Source organism: Sorex fumeus, unplaced genomic scaffold, assembly GCF_029834395.1.
Source record: "Sorex fumeus unplaced genomic scaffold, SorFum_2.1 ptg000115l, whole genome shotgun sequence".
NCBI classification, from domain to species: domain Eukaryota; kingdom Metazoa; phylum Chordata; class Mammalia; order Eulipotyphla; family Soricidae; genus Sorex; species Sorex fumeus.
Window position 1 is genome coordinate 13,842,936 of NW_026606172.1, and position 22,511 is coordinate 13,865,446.

General features: G+C 37.5%; 1 protein-coding gene across 1 annotated transcript in view; it reads left to right on the forward strand.

Annotated features, from left to right (window-relative positions):
- The window catches only part of ROBO1 (roundabout guidance receptor 1), an 839,320-nt gene that overhangs the window by 662,125 nt on the left and 154,684 nt on the right, over positions 1 to 22,511 (forward strand). Inside the window, exon 4 of the mRNA XM_056135441.1 lies at positions 12,705 to 12,862. Within this exon, the coding sequence (XP_055991416.1) occupies positions 12,705 to 12,862 (158 nt within the window). The remainder of the gene's footprint in view (positions 1 to 12,704; positions 12,863 to 22,511) is intronic.

The window sequence follows — 22,511 nt, forward strand, 5'->3', positions numbered from 1 at the left end:
TTGGTTTGGATTTTTTAAACACACACACACATACAACACACACAACTCATAGTGGAACTTTACACATAGAAGCATCCATCAACTCATATTTATGAGATGTAACCCAAATTTTGTCTATAGAAGTTAGGTTATGTTCATTTCCGAGGGTTTGCACATGCTGAGCCTTACGGTAGTGGCTGTGATTCGGGAGACATTAGTTGCTGAATTCTTTAAAGCTGATGAGGAGGTTGGTGGGAGGGGAGGCTTGATTTCAGGCTCTGATCTTAAAAACTAGAATACCTGGATATTTCAGAGGTATGCAGGGTTTGGTAGCTTAATATTTTCCAGATTTTCATTCTCCATTTTCAGACCACCTGAAAATATTCTTGCTGTGGAATTTCTCTGTCCAGTCTCGGTCTTCATATCAGCCCTTCACTCTCATTATAATTAAGCGGCATACTGCCAGGGCATTCAGTCTTCTCTATGGTGTCTCTGCAGAGAGGTAACAGCCTATAGGACGAAGACACAGGAAAAGTTTCACTATTAATGAACTAATTATTTTGAATTGAATGTTTATGATATATGGGAAATATCCAACTGTTGTCGAGCTTGAAGACCACAATCAGTCGTGCGTGTGGGAATGGGGGAGGTGGGAACATGGTGCCAGGAATCAAACTCAGGGCCTGACATAGGCAAAACATGTATTCTACCACTTGGACCACATTCTTGTGTCCCCAAACATTTTCAGCTTACAACCGCTTATACTTCTGTCCATCTTAAAAGTATGCATGTTCCTTCAGATTTTTTGGAGGGAAAATTGATGATTTTATGTTTTGAGAGTGTTTTTGGAAAGCAGTGACTTAGACCTCAAGTGGTGAGACGACAGCAATGAAGTGTTTAATAAGAATTGTGATTTTTGTGGGGGATGCTTGTGAGAAATTCCTAACAAGTGGGACTGATGTTTTTGTATCAGGCCTGTGAGGAGGTGATGGAGCTTCTAGGGCCCTACCTTGCCGGGGACAGCCAGAACTACATGAGACTCCACCCTTCAGTGCTCTGGGGAACCTAGGGCCATTGGCCTGGGCTTGGCTGATCGAAAGATATGCGCTTCCCTGCCATACTGTTTCACTTTTTCCGAGAGTTGTGATTTTTTTATTAAAAGATATACAAAGAACTACTTCTTTTTATCTCTGATAAATAGATAATTAATTGATCAAATTCTGTCACTTGCAATATTATTGATGATGCTTTCTCAGGTACTTTCAACACCATACTCCTCACAGATACCCCAAGAATCTTAGTGAACAACTGCCCTCCCACTCGAAGTCAGTTGTGTGGATCAGTTTTCCCATTGTGTTGCTCTGAAAAAAATAATCTTATTGCGGAAGGTGTGGTAGACATTTACTATGTATGAATTTATATTTGAGGTGAATTTTTTGAACTCTATTGTCATAGAATTGAAACAAAATATCCAATTAAAATTAAATTTTTGTTTGCTTGTTTTGTGATCATACCCGGCGATGCAAAGGGGTTACTCCTGGTTCTGCACTCAAGAATTACTCCTGGTGTGCTCAGGAGACCATATGGGATGCTGGGAACTGAACTCGGGTTGGCTGCGTGCAAGGCAAATGCCTTACCCACTATCGTTCCAGCCCCCAAAATTTGAATATTTTTGTGTGCATTTTTTAAGTGCTGTGAACTTGAGCCTTTGGAAGATAACTTTGGCTAAAGGTGTTTTTTTTTCCTCTCTTTTGTTTTGTTTTTTTTTTGGTTAATGCCTCAAGGGTGATTATTTTTCTTCAAGATTTGGATCAGCCTCTTGGATTTTGGTCGCTGGTGTTTTGAATGTAGGAAACTCACCTGAGATTTAACAGAGAGGTTCAGTTGAAGAGCTGTGGAATTATACTTTGTGTATTACCAAATCCACCATTCTTGAAAGCAGTGCCCCTTTCTCATATATAATAGAAAAATAGATTCAGATAAAAGAAAAAGAAAAAAATGAAAAAGGTGTAGGCCCATTAATAATATTTAGCAAAGGTTCATAACTCAATTTGTTTTTTTACTTTCATAAAGCATTGTTTCTGCTGAAAAGTAGTTTTCTATATGATGTTTCCTTTCCTTTTGAAGAGGCATATGTTTTATAATACTTTAATCACAGAATGTTATTGGCAATTGTAGCATTGTTAATGCATTAGAAAATGATTTGCATTTCTACTAATTTAATCCCCAGTACCTTTAGGTCAGAGCTTGTTAAACATAACTCCAGCTATCAGCTAAAGGAAGTCTCACACACTGTCTGCCAAAAAGCTGAAGGTTGAGTGTACTCTCAAGGGCTGTGCCTGTTTAGGAAAAAGCATCTCTTACAGTTCCGTAATTGTGTTTGTTTTATTCCCTGGAGAGTGAAAACTTTTGTTAGGGACTTGCCATTTGATTATGAAGATGCAGAAAAATGTCATAGGTAAAGATACTAGGAATGAGGCATGTTGGGGAACAACAACAGTGATTTAGAGCAAATTGTGACCAATTAAAGACTCTCTTTGTTCAGTGTCTGTCCTTTGTTTGCTAATTGAAACTTAATTTTTCCACATCACCTTAATACTCCTTTGAGTAAGGGCAGGGAAGAAAATTGACCACTTTAATCATGCTGCTTGAAAGATAATCAGTGAGATTTGTTTTCTTTTGTTTTAATTAACACCATTTTCTCTGGTTCTTCCAGGAGGTTTTACAAGGAGGTTTTAACAAGATCACTGTAAACTGTGAGGATTTTTCTCTTATGAAGCTGTTGCTATTAGACACCTCTAAAATGAGAAAAAAATATATCAGCTTTACTCTTGTAGAATTGATCTTGTGGGATTCAGAGGGAACAGAAAACACAGGGTGGGATGCTTGATTTTTCCCACAGCCTTTGTTTCTCAGAAATATTTTGATTAGAAAATATTATTATTTTCCAATACATCAAAACCATAGTGCTAGAGTATATTGTACTGAAGCACAGAGTCTTTACCCTCACCCCAACTCTGTACTCAGGGTTCATGACCTTCTACCACTGTCCCTGTGTCACCGGTAGTCTGGTTATTGTTAGCACTCTCCCTTACTCCAGTTTGCTAATTAGTACTGAAATCTAAGATCAAGGGGTTGTCGCTGTTTTATATTGACTTCTGTTTTGTTTCTCTATATTCCATAGATGAGTGAACATGTCTGGTATTTATCTTTCTCATCCGATGTATTGTGATCAGCATGATGCCTTCTAGCTCTATCCATCATGCAGTGAACCCCATGATTTCATCTTTTCTTAGAGCTGCATAGTATTCCATTGTGTCTATCGACCATAGCTTCCTCATCCAGTCATATATTATTAGGTGTTTTTTATATCCTGGCTATTATGTGGACACTGTAATGAACTTTGTTGTGCATATTTTTGTGTTTGAGAGATAGATATTAAGAAATATTTTAACGTGCAAGGAATGACAAATATTTACACACTGAAGCTTTATTTGAGGGATTTCACGGTGTGATTTGAAATGACACAGAGTTTTGATATACAGTAACAAGACAAACTTAGGCTCTTAGAATTTGTGTTCTAGAGGCGCCAACAGAATTTAGTATCTACATGATAGACCCTGATGTTTACTGAATCTGAGTCCGGATTCCAAATTTCTCACTTTATCCACTGAATAGTTTATAGTGATGGGTGCTAGGGAAGGGTATTTTATCTCTCATATGCCAGTTAGGTCAGGCCCAGATACTTTAGCATGAGAGCACCAGGTGAGAAAGTGGAATTGTGCCTTCTTGGAGTGATAGCACAGCCGTAGGGCATTTGCCTTGCACACAGCCAACATGGCCGACCCGAGTTCGATTCCTCCGCCCCTCTTGGAGAGCCCGGAAAGCTACCGAGAGTATCTCGCCCGCACGGCAGAGCCTGGCAAGCTCCCCGTGACGTATTCAATATGCCAGACACAGTAACAACAAAGTCTCCAATGGAGATGTTACTGGGCCCGCTCGAGCAAATCGATGATCAACGGGAGGGCCTTTACTTACTTTACTTACTAGATTTCCAAATTAAACTTTAGACAGAAGCTTCCATTTAGCAAAACCTGAGGCAGTAAAATGGCAAAATAAAAGAAAAAAAGGAGAGAGAAAGAGTACCTTGATAGCAGCAATCAATTATTAGCCATAACCTTGAAATATAATGCCTGGTACATTCATTGAATGAATAAATGAGTGACTCTGATATAAATTTCCCAGAGTTTGATGAGTCAGCAAATTCCCAGGGAATTTTATTTTAATGTGTTATTGATTTTCTTATACTTAGGGAGTAAATTATAATTAACGTATGGCCCAGGAAAATGCCCTTTAAAGTTTTGAATTGTTTTATCCTCTGAATGAAATGATCTAGTGAGTTCATACTATAATTTGCTGTTAAGCATAGATATCACAGCACATCAATTATTTGTGGTCATATATATCACACATATTAACGTATACAATCACATATTTGTACCTACGCATAACCAAAATATATTAAATTGAGTTTTCAACCAGTTTTCAATATTATGTGATGTGCCTCTAACTAAATTAACATCTTCATCAAGGAGAATCATTCAAGAACATTGAGATTTGGAATATAGTACAAGAAAGATTCAAGCAGATCTAAATTAAAGCCAATCTTGTCAAATACTGTGGGCATAATATGATGCCATAATATTTTAATCAATAAAATGATTTTAACATAGCACTGTAGCACTATTCTGTTGTTCATCGATTTTCTCAAGCGGGCACCAGTAATGTCTCCATTGTCGGACTTGTTGTTACTGTGTTTGGCATATTGAATACATCACGGGTAGCTTGCCAGCCTTTGCCGAGCGGGCGGAATACTCTTGGTAGCTTGCTGGGCTCTCTGAGAGGGACGGAGGAATTGAACCCAGGTTGGCCCAGTACAAGCGAAATGCCCTACCCGCTATAGGCTAGAAATAACAAATCCATAATGAATCTGTACAAAAATAGATCCACACATGTTAAATGTATATGTGCATGTATATACATTTATAAGTTTGTATGTGCATTACCTATTCTTCCTCAAGAAAAAATCTGTCGGTATATGACTGTCTATTCTCCTGTACCATGAAAAATGTGAAGTTATTTGATTCAGAAACCCTTCTTGATAGCTTTCTCTTCTGCCAACTTCAAGGCTTCAGTATGCCATTTTTATTCCCACCTTAAATATACATACTTCTGTTCCTCTGTTCTTTCAACATTGCACAAAACCAAATGCTATAATAATATATTATATAATAATTACCAATTATCATTTATTAAATGATTATTTTATTATTTAGATATAAAACAATTATAATCTCTCATTTAATTGAGCAAGAGCCTTTTAATTTTTTCCTCGACTTCATTCTTATTTCCTTCTCTTTACAGAGATTCTTCATGAATATATAAATATAATAATTCTATCATATGACGTCTGTCCTTCCACTGAAGTGGCATAATGTGTACAAAAATGAACTCTGACCTTTTATCAATGCTTGTGTGTAGCAAATCTAGAGTTTACTTCCCCTGCAAATCTTGGTTTTGCATCCTTGTCAATTCATCGCCCTGTACATGTACCCAGTTGTTTCAAGTACATTTTATACACTTTTTTTTCCCTTTAAGTTGGATTATTCCCTCTACCTACACTCCATCAGCATAAATTTTTGCTCTTATTTTGGCCTCTGCTTAATTGTTCCTTCATTGTTTTCTCACCTTGAATGTGAATTATGCTCCTTGTTAGTCATTTTCATACTTTCCATACCTTTATGCCTGTATCAAAATTATTGTTTTATATTTTATTTTGTGTTTATTTGACCATTGACTCTCTAATTCCTTATCCATGAGCACCAAGAACATAGGGCTGCAAGAGAAGTTAGCATCATTTCATATAATACCGGTCACACCTTGTATTTCATAAACATTTACAGAATAGCCTCCTGGGTATTGGGTATTGTTCTGGGCACTGGGGATATAAATGTGATAAAAACAAGTTCCCTCTACTAGAGTAGGACAATACCTATATCCCCATGTTTAAGGTCTCCTTCAGGGTAGGGCAATAATTGGAAAGTTAGACTTTATAAAAGAAAGAGCACATTCCTGTCTTGCTCCAATCCGGAGCCCAGAGCTCAGATGGCCTCATTCTGTCTGTGTTTTTTTAACCCTGCTGGGCTACCCTTGAGTGTGACTTTTGCTCTAGCACTTAGACGCCCTCATCAATGGCATTCTTTGTCCTCCCTTCCAGTTGTACATGCAGCTGAGAAATTTGGCAATTCCTTATGTAGTGACTAATAGTAATACTTTTTTGCAGATGTAATGCACCATATAAATGGCAAGTCCTGAACAAACACTAAATAATTAGTCTACATTAAAAAAAAAACTAGTAAGATGGAGTGTAAAACTCTGTTTTGTATGGAAATAACTGAGTCATTATGATTATACCTATTAAAATCACAGCATAGTGGAAGGATATATGTTGTGATTCTGTAATTCCCCACTTCTGTTTTTTGAATCCTAAATAAACATTTACAGTTATACCATATAAAATGGTATTTTACAAATACAGAATTTTCTGTTAATAATCCATTTAATTTATGGTTTAAAGTGTGTAAAATGCAAACATATAGTGAGCTACTGACAGCTCTCTAACTTAGAACATGTGACTTCAACAACTTAACTTTGGCAGAACATTTTTTGGTGATCTCCCAGAATCCAAATTTGCTGATGTTAACTATTCAGATGTCAGTTTTTATTGATGCACGTTTTTTACTCTGAAAGATTTTACAGGTTTTAACTTTGATCTTCTATGCTAACCTTGCATTTCCTTTGATGACTTAGTACAGTTGTAATAATGTGAGGAATTAGCTTGATCTGTTGATGCTGAAGAGAAATAATTAAATGATGATGCGGAGAGATACCCTGAGGGCTTTTCATGGGAAGTAACATCATGTTGTACATGACTCTGCAAAATGAGAATGTGCTTTAAACTCACATTCAATCTGGAAGAAAAGTGTAGCTTTCATAGTCCAGGGTGGAGTACTACTTTTTTGTAGATGCATGCAATACAGAAGCATGTAGCTATGCTTTAGTAATCTTGCTTCTGCTTCAGATATTATTTAAAAAATCTGAATCAATTGCTATTAACTGTATTTCTTAATGGTAATCACTTTCCTTTCTAGTTTAGTATTCTACGTTCACTGTTACCTATAGTTAGTTGTGTGATATTCACCATCCATACACACTGCCTGACTTTTTCAGGACATGCCAACTTTTTTTTATTTTTATTTTTATTTTTTTTTTTGCTTTTTGGGTCACACCCAGTGATGCACAGGAGTTACTCCTGGTTCATGCACTCAGGAATTACTCCTGGCAGTGCTCAAGGGGCCATATGGGATGCTGGGAATTGAACCTGGGTCGGCTGTGTGCAAGGCAAATGCCCTACCCAGTGAAATAACAGCATGGGGGTGTAAAAGTACTATTTTTTTTGTCATTGTTGATTTGGGACCACCCCTGTCAGTGCTCAGGGTTTACTCCTGACTCTGCACTCAGGAATTAGTCCTGTGTTCTTTGAAAGACCACATGGTATTCTGGGATCAAACCCAGGTCAGCCACATGCAAGGCAAGCGCCTTACCCCCTGTACTGTGGCTCCAACCCCTAAAAGTACTATTTTATAAGGGTAGAGCATAAGAAGTTGGTGCAATCTTCAAATGCTGTAACACTAAGAAAATAAGAGCCTTTGGGAGAATACATTCTTTCAAGATCTTAACCAAAGCATATTTTATGGTTTAGCAATAAAGTTACATGGTATAAAAAAACACAAGTAACAGATGGCATAATATTTATTGAAGTTCAGTCATAGATATGTTTAGTGTCAAATTTTAAAAAAACAAATGTACTTTTTACTAAGTATGATGAAACCACCACTTTATACAGACCTGGTATTTCTGTTTCTCATTTGAAAATAATATTTTTCCTAGGGTGGAGTATATATTTCTTAACTTTCAAAGGCAAGGCATTAGAGGATTGGAGAGATACTATTGTGGGGAAAGCATGTCCCTTGCATGTGGCCAACCCATGATCGATCCTCAGCACTGTCACATAAGGTCACCTTAGCACAGCCAGGGCAATCCCTGCATTTTGAACTAGGAGTAAAACCTGAGTACAGCAGGGTGTGGCCAAAACACTAATAATTTAAAAGAAAAAAAGATGTTGGGGCCAGAACGATAGTACAGCGGGGAGGGTGTTTGCCTTGCGAGCAGCCGACTGGGGTTCGATTCCTGGCATCCGATATGGTCTCCCAAGCACCACCAGGAATAATTTCTGAGTGCAGAGCCAGGAGTAGTCCCTGAGTATTGCTGGGTGTGACCCAAAAAGCAAAAGTAAAATAACAACAACAACAAAAAGATGACGATTGTATATTTTTTAAGGTTTGCTCGAGTGGGCCCAGTAACGTCTCCATTGGAGACTTTGTTGTTACTGTGTCTGGCACATCGAATACTCTCGGTAGCTTGCCGGGCTCTCCGAGAGGGGCGGAGGAATAGAACTCGGGTCGGCCATGTTGGCCGCGTGCAAGGCAAATGCCCTACCCGCTGTGCTATCGCTCCAGCCCATTATTTAAGGTTTAATAATGTTTTATTTTAAGAATTGTTATAGAATTTTAAGCGTGTCCTCCAGGTAATACTTACCTCTTCATTGCATTTTTGTAAACTAAACAAGTCGTAGAAACACAAAATGTTATAAGTGCATTTACAGTATATTTTTTTAGTTTTCCAAACACCTATCTTAATGCATAGTAACCTGAGAATTCATATTAGGAAGCTAAGGAGATTGCTTCTAGGGCTGCAACATGTTTTAGCATGAGCACAGGGAATCCTCTCTCAGTGTCCCCGGGACTTTATGCAGTAACAGGGATAGAATTGTCGATTATGTGCCAGATAAGCACTTTAACCCTGATACTACATCAGGCCCTGGCCTGAAATTTTGACTTTTTTCTAAACATTTTTCAAAATTTCCAAAGGTTTTCAAGACATGGAAACAGATCTAAGAAAATATAAGACAGTACTATTTGTGTAGAATGTATTAAAAATAGCCAGTTTACTATCACAACTTGGTTCCCATGGAAAGATGCTGAAATAGTATAATAGTTAAACACTTAGCAATTATTTGGAATTCCTTATTTAATCAGTGAATAAATTCACCCTATAATAGCTTGTTGGGCCAAAACCGATAGCTAGGGTGTTTGCCTTGCACGCAGCCGACCTGGGTTTGATTCTTCTGCCCCCCTCGGAGAGCCCGGAAAGCTACTGAGAGCATCCCGCCTACATGGCAGAGCCTGGCAAGCTCCCCGTGGCATATTCAATATGCCAAAAACAATAACAGGACTCACAATGGAGACATTACTGGTGCCAGCTCAAGCAAATTGATGAACACTGGAGGACAGTGCTACAGTGCTACAATAGCTTATTAAGAGTTGCTAGTGGTTACAGGGACTGGCTGTGGTGTGATCAGAAGTTGCAGTGCCAGGTATTGTAGACTGCAAACCTGCTAGGGTAGGGCTCATCCCAAGTGGCAGTTCTGGGGATTTCACTCATGACTTATACATCCAAGGCACAGATTCTAAGACATACCTATTTCTCTGGACCTCTCATTCTAGAATTTAGATTCACATATTATTTAAACAGCAAAATATTCATTTAAAATATCCATTTTGATTCATAAAGACATTAGAGAGAAAAATGAGAGTTTTTTTCCCTAAGATCTATATTTGAAGATACTTTTGGATTTCTTCTGGTTTTCCTTCCAAGATGTTGCCAATCATTGGAATTTGATTTTAATCTTAATTACTTGAATATACACATGAATTGTAAAGAAAACTATATAACTTAACTGAAAGTTCATATCAGTTTATATAATATGACACATACTGTTTTTTTCCCAAAAGGAAATGTTCAGGACAAGCATAAGGAAGAAAACTTGCTTTTATGGAAGAAAAAAAAAAGTCTTTAATTCATAACTTTATGCAGGGTTGCCTGAAGCCATAGGCAATACTAGAGTTTTATACTTTACAGCTGTAAAAATAATTACATGTGCATTATCTAAACAGCTATCTCTAATGAATTACATTTGTTATCTTTTCATTATGTCCTCCAAAATGCGCAAATAACATAGTACAAGGGGAGGGGGAGGTACTTGATTTGTTTGACTTAGAATTTTGATAGTTTTGAAACATTTTAGTATTCATATTTTAAATAAAATATTATGTTCCCAGGTTGATTTAAAGTTTACAAAACAGAGAAGTTGTACATATTATTTCTATATGAAAAGTATTTTATATTATCATATTTTAAATTATTATAGGTGGAAATAGTTCATTTTTAGAGGTATTAGTATATATCAATAATGTGATCTAACAAAGGCACATATTGTCTTCTAAGATTAACTCTTTTTTTCTATAAATATTATCTTTGGGGGCATATATTGTTAGCACCTTGTAGTCATGTAAGCATATAAATTTTGAAAGATTTTATATTTTCTTTTTTTATATGTAGTGGTAACGAGTTGTTTGTTCAACAAAATTTGTGCCTATATATTTTTTAATAACTACTATTATAATGCTATGATTTTACCATACTTTCTTTATCTCACTGTCCTTGCCGAAGGGAAATTCTCAGTTTTTTTAAGTAAAATTTTCCAAGTGATCATAATAACATTGTGCTGAAACTGTCTTAATAGACATATGTAATTATGTTAGATGGGTCAGAGAAAATATATAAGATGGAAGCTATTGCCTTGCATGTGACCCCAGTTCGATCCCCGTGACTGCATACGGTCATCTGAACACTGACAACGGTTACCCCTGAGCACTCCCTTGCCCTCCCAAAATAATCTTTTCTTTGAGTGAATATTATGATTTGACTCAAATGTATACCTATATTTATTTGATATAGAAAACATTTTTAAAAAATTGAAAATAAAAAATATAGAATAATGTAAACCTCAGTTTGTAGTTTTGGACATAAATTTTAACTTTTCTTTGAGATAACACTTTGAGCATAAGCCTCTGACATTGTAGTACTTCATCAATGAATATTGATGTTTAAATTCCTTTGAAATTGAAACACATGCAAGCAAGTAAAAAATTAACAGCTACATATTCAGTTCATTGTATTTATTATTATTATTATTATTATTATTATTATTATTATTATTTTGCTTTTTGGGTCACACCCAGCAATGCACAGGGGTTACTCCTGGCTTTGCACTCAGGAATCACTTCTGGCGGTGCTCAGGGGACCATATGGGATGCTGGAAATCGAACCCGGGTTGGCAGCGTGCAAGGCAAACACCCTACCCGCTGTACTATGGCTCCAGTCCCAGTTCATTGTATTTTAAAGATGAATATCTGTTACAACTTCATATTTACCTTTCCAAATACACTCACTATCCAGGCATACTAATTTAAGTTCTATTAGAATACTAAAACAATTCATGTTTTATTATTTACTGGGGCAAAATTGAGTGAGAGAAATGTGGCTAATATTTTAAAATTTTGTGTTGAAATATGTATCTGTGTGCCTACTTTGGAAATATGGAAACAGATATTTATAATGTGTTCAAGAATACCTAGCTGGTAAACAATGTAGTTGTTTTTAAGACTTATGCCAAACAACTTATGGTTACTGGGATTTTAACAAGTAAAACCAATTTTGCTGTGTGAGCTGTTTTGAAATGACAACCTATTTGGTTTCTTTTTTACATTTTATTCCAATATGTACAAATACTTGTTTTACAGATGTTAACATAACATCAGTGCACAAAATGACTTACAGTAATTATTTTTACTCTACAGTGTTGATTATAGAAATTGAGTTATAAAACTCTCTGAATATGATATAACTAAAGCAATCCCAAAATGTCAGAAAATACAAAATGATATTCTTGGTAACAGTGAGTCTTTACTGGTACTTTCTTGGGAGGACTAGGTGATTTGGGATCACACACAGCAGTGCTCAGGGAGGGTTCACCCCTGGTGATGCTTAGGGTCTTTCAGGCTTGCTCCCAAGATGCTCAGGGACCAGGTGGTGCTGGAGTTGTAACCAGGGACTGCCACATGCATGGCACTTGCAACCCCTTCACCGTCTCCTGTCCCAGTGGTGCTTTCTAACAATCTCCCTGACTTATTGTAGTGGGAAAACACTATTATTTTGCTTTGCAAGTGTGTGTCAAGTTTCATAGTCTGAACATTTAAATTGTAACTAAGTTATTGCATTCTGGTGGTTTTGCCTTACTGTATATATAGTGTGTTTAATAAGCAGATATATCATCCCAGTGTGTCATGGAAATAAAAAGGGAGGATTTGTTAAAATCATTTGCACATGGATGAAACATAGGCAGTAAGGAGAGAAGAAATGCAAGTTTAAGATAAACCAGATAGTAACATTGAGGGGCAGTGAGGTGAATTATATCAACCCACCGACCTATGAAAAAGAGCCAGTTATCCCCGTGTGCAGGCTTAAAGGCAGATATCTCTATGAAATTGCACCTGTCAGAAAGTAGGAATAAATCCTCCAAGATGTATTGAGATAGCACTTAGCCATAGTTTATTCTAATCCAAGCTTCTTTTGCTGAAGTTCAGAGATAAAGACTGCCTATGGTGCTCATGAGTGTTAATGATTTCCTCTTGTTCCTACAGTTCTCCGGGATGACTTCAGACAGAATCCTTCAGATGTCATGGTGGCAGTTGGGGAGCCCGCGGTGATGGAGTGCCAGCCACCACGAGGCCATCCAGAACCCACCATTTCATGGAAGAAAGATGGCTCTCCACTGGATGATAAAGATGAAAGAATAACCGTGAGTATCCAGTTAAGCAGTGGGAAGCGTTGCTAGATCAGAAAAGAGAGAAGCATGAGGAATGTTCTTTAACGTCAAGAACGGCAGTAGCTTCCATGCCCAACTCTTCAAATGAAGTCTGTTTAGTTTTCCCTGGGTTGCCATGAAAAAGAGGAGGAAAATGCTGCAGGATTTGTTTGAAGATCAGCAACAGGAAGCGATAATGTCTATGTTAATGTCTTACAGATAACCTTTTGTGTATGACTTATTTTCATAACTCAAAGCCTGTCACACCTCTGTGACAGTAAGATTGTTGTAAAAAAAATCTGGTTGGAATAGGTTGCTAGAGAATCTCCTTAGCCATTTCATTTCAGGATTTTTACTTTCCCTCTTACTTTTTCTTTGTTTGTTTTACGGAGTTTCAATATTTATTCTTAAAAACAATTTTATTACTGAATGATGACAAGTATTATTTGTCTCATTGCAAAATAAATTGGTGTAACTAGTTTGTTTTCAAGCTCCTGGTATACTGCACAAAGCAGATTCACTGCCTTTGCCAAGTAATGATGCATTTTTTTCTCCCTTAGCATCAGTGATTCAGTCTTTCTTTCTTTTTTCTTTTTTTTTTTTTTTTTGCTTTATTCTCAGTGCTTCGACTGGTACATAATCATATATTATTTTTATGCTTTTTTTTGTTCTCACTCTTTCTGTCTCTGTCTTTCTGTATCTCCTTTTCTCCTTTCTCTCTCTTACACACACACACACACACACACACACACACACACGCATACACATACTCACTCATGATATGAAAACATATCATAAGTTTATTATTGAAGATTTAAAGTTCCCAAGGGCAAATGTAAAGAAAAGGTCAGTGCTAATGATGTAGAAGAACAAATTTGTGACACAGACCTCATAATCCTAGTAAATACAGTTAGCAGATGAGCATGGGAATTTAGTGGTGGGGAAAGACAGAGAAAATCATGGTAAGCAAGATTTTAGGCACATTGAAATGAAATTAAGTACTTATTATTAAGTACTTTCTCTGCACACATCTGAATTAGAATGAGTTTCTCATAGGATTGTTAAATTCTAGGAATTGCAGTGAGGATGGCCTAGCTCAACTTTTAAGAGTTTTGGAAAGTCATGTGTCAAAGTGACCTGCATTTGGCAAAATGAACGTTGGTTTTGGGAACTGAGCCAAGAAGCACAAGGAGATTGAACATCTAGGAGCAAAAATTTCTCTTGTTAGTGAAAACAAAGTCCTTTAAAATTTATGCACAAGTAAGATAATTTCCTGAAATACACATATTGTAATTTAATGGCATTTATAATTCTAATTTCCCTGCTCTAATGGTACAAGCATATTGAAATCATGAGTACTCATCTCCTTCCTCATAAACAGGGGAGGTTTCTATGTCAATGCTGTGTGCTTTTATTTAATGCAAATTATTAACTAAGTTCTCAGTTTTGGAGATGTAGTGTTAAACAGAAATGATGGAGTGCTCTTTCTTTTCATCTTTTTTTCGTTTTTTTTAGGGTCATACCCAGCTGGGCACACAACTTACTCCTAGCTCTGTACTCAGGGATCACTCCTGACTGAGCTTGGGAGATCACGTGTTATGAGGGATCAAACTGACGTAGACCCTGTGCAACACAAGACGCATACTGCTATACTATCTCTCTGGCCCCTACCATTCTAGAGTCATACTACTGCACTATCTCTTTGGTCTCTCTCACTCTAGAGTTTGTATTTTTATGAGTACACAGATAAAATAGAATTATGCAAGAAAGTAGAATAATTTGAGGCTATAATAAATAAAAATGTGCCAGATTGTTATCTCTTGGGGCGCACCAGACAAGAAAAGGGTGAGTGAGAGCCTTCCCCACCCCAGGGGACCCAGCCCCTGCATTCAACCTCCACTACCAAATGACCAACTTGCTTCGGCCGCTTTCTGGACCTGAGGCTGTCAAGTGGCCACACTGTCCTCCCATTGTTCATCGATTTGTTCGAGCAGGCCCAGTAACATCTCCATTGTGAGACTTTGCTACTTACTGTGTTTGGCATATTGAATACCCTCAGTAGCTTGCTAGGCTCTCTGAGAGGGGCAGAGGAATTGAACCTGGCTTGGCCAGGCTAGCTGCGTGCAAGTCAAATGCCCTACCGCTGTTCTATCACTCCAGCCGCAATACTTCATAAGACACTTCCTACCCATTTTCCATAATTACCACACCATATTTGTTGGGGTTCAGACATTAGGCAACAAATCATAGAGATAAATATGCATGTATGTATGTGTATATATATGTGTGTATATATATATAAATATATATATATTTTGGAGAACCCAGCAAGCTACCACGAATATCCTACCCACATAGGCAGAGCCCGGCAAGCTCCCCATGGCGTATTTGATATGCTAACAATGGTGATGACAACAGGTCTCATTCCCCTGACCCTGAAAGAGCCTCCAGTCTTTGGGAAAGATGAGTAAGGATAGGCTGCTAAAATCTCAGGTCTGGGAGGAATGGAGACTTTACTGGTGCCTGTTCAAGTAAATCAGCAGACAACTCGATGACAGTGATACAGTGATGCACTGATAATAAATTTTATTAAAATGTTGTAAAAGATTAGGATAATGGATTAGGTGTGAGATAAGATTTCTATTTTAAATCAGATAATCAGAGAATGTTTCATATAAAGATCTGAAAAACTTGAGAAAGGAAACTCTATAGGTAGTCTAAAGTAGTCTAAGTAGGGACTGGGAAGGTAAAAGAGTGGTCAGGTGTATCTTGCTTTCCGCAGCAAGTCCCGGATAGTTCACTGTTCTGGCCTGTGATTCCCTGAGCACAGAGCCAGGAGTAAGCCCTGAGCACCACCAGAGAGCACTTCCTAACCAGAAACCAAACCAAAACAAAACGTCTTGGATTCAGACAAATGGTGTATTTTAACACCTTAAGATGGAGCGTACCTAATAAACTATAAAGCAGTGTTGTCAATGTGGTTGCAGCAAAGTGAGCAAAGCAGACCAGTTAGGCGCTTCTGCCACAGGAGAAATGAGTCTTTGAAACAGTTTGGAAGACAGTCTGGAAAGGGGGACATGGTAAGGTGTGGTTAGAATCTGATGTGTGGAGCAAAGATGCAGAACTGCTTAGAACTCCAGATGTGGCTAGTGGGAAGAATAGAACAGCTAAGGATCAACTGGTCGGTGCAAGTGAAAAGAGAGAGATGCCAATAAGCAAGGGGATGTAATATTTCATATGAGGAACATCAGGACTTCAGTTTTAGACATTGTAGTTTGAAATCTTTGTTAGTTATCCAAGTACAATGTCAGATAGACAATTGGGAACATGAGTCAGACATTCAAGAGTTGAGGTTGAGGCTAGAAAACAAAAATGAGTTGTGGTAGACACAAGTTCTCATTACTATGCAATCATCCCCTCTTTCTGGGCAGATGAAAGATTCTTCTTCTCAGCTTCTTTGCTGTGGGGTAGATGAATTTCACTAGCTCAGCTTCATGGGTTGTGACTGGAAATCAAAGAAATTAAACACTAATGAGTGGGTCTCCAGCCCTTTCTTTACTGTTTGACAACAGAGAGCTTAGGAGTTAGTACAAATGGAGGGTACGTGCCTGGCATGTAGCAGACCTGGGTTCAATCCCTAGCACCATGCATGGTCCCCAAAACCCCACCAAGAGGGATCCCTGCGGCAGGGGTTAAGCCCTCAACAGATCTCTGTGTTCCCCTCCCCCCAAATAAAGACTATTATATGGCAACCAAAGAAGCCACATGTGTCACCCTTGCAAGAACCATTTTGAAGGCAATCCCAGGAACCTATGCGTCTGACTTATGCATAAAAGATGTCTCAATTCCTGTCTCTTCATAATGTACATGTTGATTGTATGATCAGTGTTGATGTACTGAGTTCTGGGGAATTTTTTTAATATGGACTTACGTAACTGAAGACTGTAGGAATTATCAGTAAGTACATATTACAAAGCAAAATAGGAGTCTTGAACCCCCAAGGTAGTGATTATATATAGAAAGGAAAAGAGACTCGATATTCCATTCTCAGAGAAGAGGCAGAAATAGCAGTGAAGAGAGGGACAAGTAGGAGAACCAGAAAGGCAGGCAAGTGGAGACAGTGTTTTAAGGAGGGGGCAATGACTCATTCAGTTGCAGCTGGAACATCAAATAATACGGGGATTAAGAATTGACCGCCAGATTGTCTAATTTGGTGCACTGTCATGTATAAACCTAACAAGGACAGCTTTAGTAAAAGTGATTTAAGGGACATTGGAATGACTGAAGTTAGGCAAGAGTATAGTTATTTTTTTGCACCTCGTGTAGAAGATAAAAGGATAAAGGTGACTGTAGTTACACATCATTTAAATGTCTTAATCTTAAAAAGTTGTGTCACTGCTTGTGAGTCTGCATTTTTATGGCATTAATGATTAACAACAGTAGGGTAAATTTGGCTTTTTTTTAAAGAAAGTTCTTGCACCTTTTTTTTTTTGCAACAAATTCTCTCAGTATCAATTATTGTTTCAGAAGAAATTTTTATTCAAAATGTTTAATGTATTGTTGGATCCTCATTTACATTTGTCATTGAGGGATCCTAATCTGAAATTAAGGACGATTGGTTCCTCCACCTCATCGGTATTTCAGAGTCAATAAAAGAACCACGCTCTGTACGTAAACGTTGTATTAACCACTGACTATGAAACGAGGCCAAGATGTTAACATATAAATAATTATAAAATCACTTTAAAGCTGCCAAAATGATGATCTACAGTAGTGTTCCATATGCTAGGAAGTTGTAACATCTGAAACTTTTACTATTTCTATGACCATCTGTGTGTTTTGTATAAATTATAACTGTTAAACTGATAAACCGCTAGAGGTAGAAAGCACATTTTTACATGCAGGGAGATGAGTAGATAGAAAATCAGCAGTTTGGTTTCAGAATTACTTTTCCTGCTCACATCTTAATTGTTTTGGTTTTATTTTCTTCCTAGGCAAAACTAAAATTGAGTAATTAAATGAAAATGTAAAACAGAAACAGAATGTCTGATATTATTCCCCACTCTTTTCAAAATTGAAGTACATTTTAAGAGATGTTGCATATTAGATATTTTATGCAATTCTTATTTCCTAAGCCTTGTTTCCAAATGATTGTTTTTATTTCTATTGTTAACATACTTCGCCAAATGTATTGAATATAGATGAACAGGAGATTAAAGCATATAATATCTTTATGAAAGGCAAGTGAAGATTGCATGGTTATTGCTACAGTTTTGGTTGTAGGAATTTTCTTTAATGTGGTGACTTTCTTTGTTGAAAAGTTAAAGTAGGACTCTCCCAGCTGTGAGAACAAAGACACACCCAATGAAAAAGGGAAATATATAATTGAATTGTTTGCAGCACCTGTATTTTTTGATGTTCTTAAGTCATTTTGTTTTACACTGACCTGGATTCTGAGCCAAAGTTTAGATCCACAACAGTTATAAACCAGAAATATATAAACAACATTTTCTTTTCTATTTACTTAACCAGAGAATGTTTCAGTTTCTTTTATCAGCGTTTGTTAGAATAATTTGAAAGAAACCTTAGATGTTCTGTGTTTCTAGTGTTTTTTATTTTTTATTTCCTTTATTTTTTCTAGAAGCAAATACTTATATTTAAAGTTAGATCGTAGCTTAACTGGCAGGTTGGTTTAAGTAGATTTACTTTTATACCCATGAGTCTCAGTCATACCCATTACTATTAATAAACAAAAATTTCTCATATGAAAAAGTGGAGGGGGGAGGCCTTTCTTTGGTGCAAAACAACACTCAGACATGTTTTAAAAAGAGAGCATGTTTATTTTCATCACCTTTTGAAAATAGTGTGTTTATACCCAAGATTAATTTCCAAGGGTATAAAATCAGGAGTGTTAACATTGAACAAAAATAACACAACATTTTTGAAAACATAGTCTCACCATAAATAAAAACCTGGAATTGCAATTGAGTTAAATAAAAAGGTAAATACTGTTGAAAATAGACATCAGGCATATTTTTCTATATTATAGAAGTTTCTGCACCTCAAAAGAAACAATAACCAAAATACAAAGACTCAGTCTACAGAATTTAAAAGGATATTCACCAAATACACATCTGACAAGGGGTTGATATCAAGGATATACAAAGTACTGGTTTAACTCCACAAGAAGAAAACATCCAACCCCATCAAAAAAATGGGGTGACAAAATGAACAGAAACTTTCTCAAAGAAGAATTCCAAATGGCTAAAAGGCACATGAGAAAATGCTCTACATCATTAATCACAGGGAGATGCAGATCAAAACAACAATGAAATATCATTTTACACCACAGAGACTGGCCCACATCCAAAAGAACCAAAAGCAACCAGTGTTGGCATGGATATGGCAAGAAAGGAACCCTTCTTCACTGCTGGTGGGAATGCCTACTGGTTCAGCATTTTTGGAAAATAGTATGGACCATTCTCAAAAAATTAGAAATTGAGCTCCCGTTTGACCTAGCAATAGCACTCCTGGGAATATATTCCAGAGAGGCAAAAAAGTATAGTCAAATTGACATCAGCACTTGTATGTTCATTGCAGCACTCTTTACAATAGGTAGAATCTGAAAAAAAACCTGAGTGCACGAGAACAGATGACTGGTTAAAGAAACTTCGGTATATGTACACAATGGAGTACTACGTAGCTGTTAGAAAGGATGAAGTCATGAAATTTACATACAAGGGGCACTACATGGAAAGTTTCATGCTAAGCAAAGTGAGTCAGAAAGCTAGGGACAGACATAGAAAGATTGCATTCATCTGGGGAACATAAAGTAACAAAATAGGAAACTAACACCCAAGAATAGCCGAGGTAAGAACCAGGAGGTTTACTCCATGGCTTGGAGGCCAGCCGCACACTCTAAGGGAAAAGGCAGCTCAGATAGAGAAGGGAGCACCAAATAAAGGGTTTTGAGAAGATCCACCCAGGATGGGAGATGCATGCTAAACGTAGACTATAGACCGAACATGATTGTCACTAAATTCCTCTTTTGCAAACCACAGCACCTAAAAGGAGAGAGAGAACATAAGGGAATGCCCTGCCACAGAGGCAGAGTGGGATGAGGGGACGAGGGGTGGGAGGGATACTGGGATCAGTGGTGGTGGAGAATGGGCACTAGTGGAGGGATGGATACTCAATCATTGTATAAATAAAACCCAAGCACAAAAATTTGTAAGTCTACAACTGTACCTCATGGTGTTTTACTAATAAAAATTAAAAAAAGAAATCCTTAGTTTTATAAATATGGATTCATAGCTATAGGATTATATTGAGTAAAAAAGGGAGACACAGACCTGAAAAGAGTCAAAAAAAATTTTCAGTATATTTTGGATTTTTTTCTCTTTTAAATGTTCAATATACCAACACAAATCCCACCCACCATTGCACCTTCTTACCACCATGACTTCCAATTTTCCCAACCATCCCTTAACCCTACCCCCGTATTGTCACTGTCCTCCCGTTGTTCATCGATTTGCTCGAGCGGGCCCAGTAATGTCTCCATCATGAGACTTTCTTGTTACTGTGTTTGGCATATTGAATACGTCACAGGTAGCTTGCCAGACTTTGACATGCAGGAGAGATACTCTCGGTAGCTTGCCGGGCTCTCCGAGAGGGGCGGAGGCCCTCAATAATTTATTTTCTATTGCTTCTTCTAATTTGCTAGAAGTGTGATCAAAATGTTTCTCAGAAGAAAGGTAAGATTGTGTATCTCACCATGAGCTTAAAGCTCTTATGTAAGAAATTACTAAAACGTTGTTACAGGTTAAACCTTCTGTGTTGATATTTTGTTAATTAAGATTAGATGCTTTCTACATTATATCTCACCCAATCTGGTGTGCTCTTTCTAGGGTCCTATAGTTGAGATACTGTGTGCACTTTAGGAATTTGAAAAATTTTAATGAGGTGATATAGCTGCAATTATTTTTTTTTAAATTTTTATTAGTGAAACACCATGAGGTACAGTTGTAGATTTACAAATTTTTGTGCTTGGGTTTCGATTATACAATGATCAAGTACCCTTCCCTCCATCAGTGCCCATTTTCCACCACCATGGATCCCATTATTCCTCCCACACCCATCCCCCCATCCCACCCTGCCTCTGTGGCAGGGCATTCCCTTTTGTTATCTCATTGTGGGTGTTGTGGTTTCTAACTGCTACATAGTACTCCATTGTGTAGATGTACCAAAGTTTCTTTAACCAGTCATCTGTTCTTGGGCACTCAGGTTTTTTCCAGATTCTGGTTATTGTAAAGAGTGCTGCAATGAACAAACAAGTGCAGATGTCAATTTGACTATACATTTTTGCCTCTCTGGGATATATTATCAGGAGTGGTATTGCTGGGTCAAATGGGAGCTCAATTTCTAATTTTTTGAGAATGCTCCATACTGTTTTCCAAAAGGGCTGAACCAGTCGGCATTCCCACGAACAGTGAAGGAGTGTCCCTTTCTCGCCACATCCGCGCCAGCATTGGTTGCTTTTGTTCTTTTGAAAGTGGGCCAGTCTCTTGAGGCGTGAGATGGTATCTCATTGTGGTTTTGATCTGCATCTCCCTGATGATTAATGATGTAGAGCATTTTCTCATGTGCTTTTTTGCCATTCGGATTTCTTCTTTGAGAAAGTTTCTGTTCATTTCATTGCCCCATTTTTTTTTTTGATAGGGTTGGATGTTTTCTTCTTGTGGAGTTCAACCAGTACTTTATATATCCTTGATATCAACCCCTTGTCAGATGTGTATTCAGCGAATATCCTTTCCCATTCTGTAGACTGTCTTTGTATTTTGGTCACTGTTTTTTTGGAGTTGCAGAAGCTTCTTGGTTTAAGATAGTCCCATTTATCTATCTCTGTTTTCACTTGCTCGGCCAGTAGTGTCACATCTTTGAAGATACCATTAGCTTCAATGTCATGGAGGATTTTGCCAACTTTGTCTTCAATGTACCTTATGTTTTCTGGTCTGATATTGAGGTGTTTAATCCATTTTGATCTTACTTTTGTGCATGATGCTAGGCAGAGTTCTGAGCCCTTTTTTTTTTTTTTTTGCATGTAGCCGTCCAGTTTTGCCAGCACCATTTGTTAAAGAGGCTTTCCTTACTCCACTTCACATTTCTTGCACCTAAAGATATCCCCTGCTCATGGGTCGGGAGAGTTAACATTGTCAAAATGGCAATACTTCCCAAAGCATTGTGCAAAGTCAATGCAACCCCTATAAGGATACCCATGACATTCTTCAAAGAAATGGAGCAAACACTCCTGAAATTCATATGGAACAATTAGCCCCAACGAATAGCTAAAACAGTTCTTGGGAAAAAGAAAATGGGAGGAATCAACCTCCCTAACTTCAAACTCTACTACAAAGCAGTAATAATTAAAACAGCATGGTACTGGAACAAAGGCAGAGTTGCAGACCAATGGAACAGGGTTGAATACACTGACATCTCCCCTCAATCATATGATCATCTAATCTTTGATAAAGGTACATTTAAATTTTTAACTGGGTGGCATCTGGGGGGGTGTGCATGACTGTCAGGGCTTCTGGAAGTATAGGGAGATTGGGGCAGGTAGTCCTACCCAACGCTGTGAAAGCCT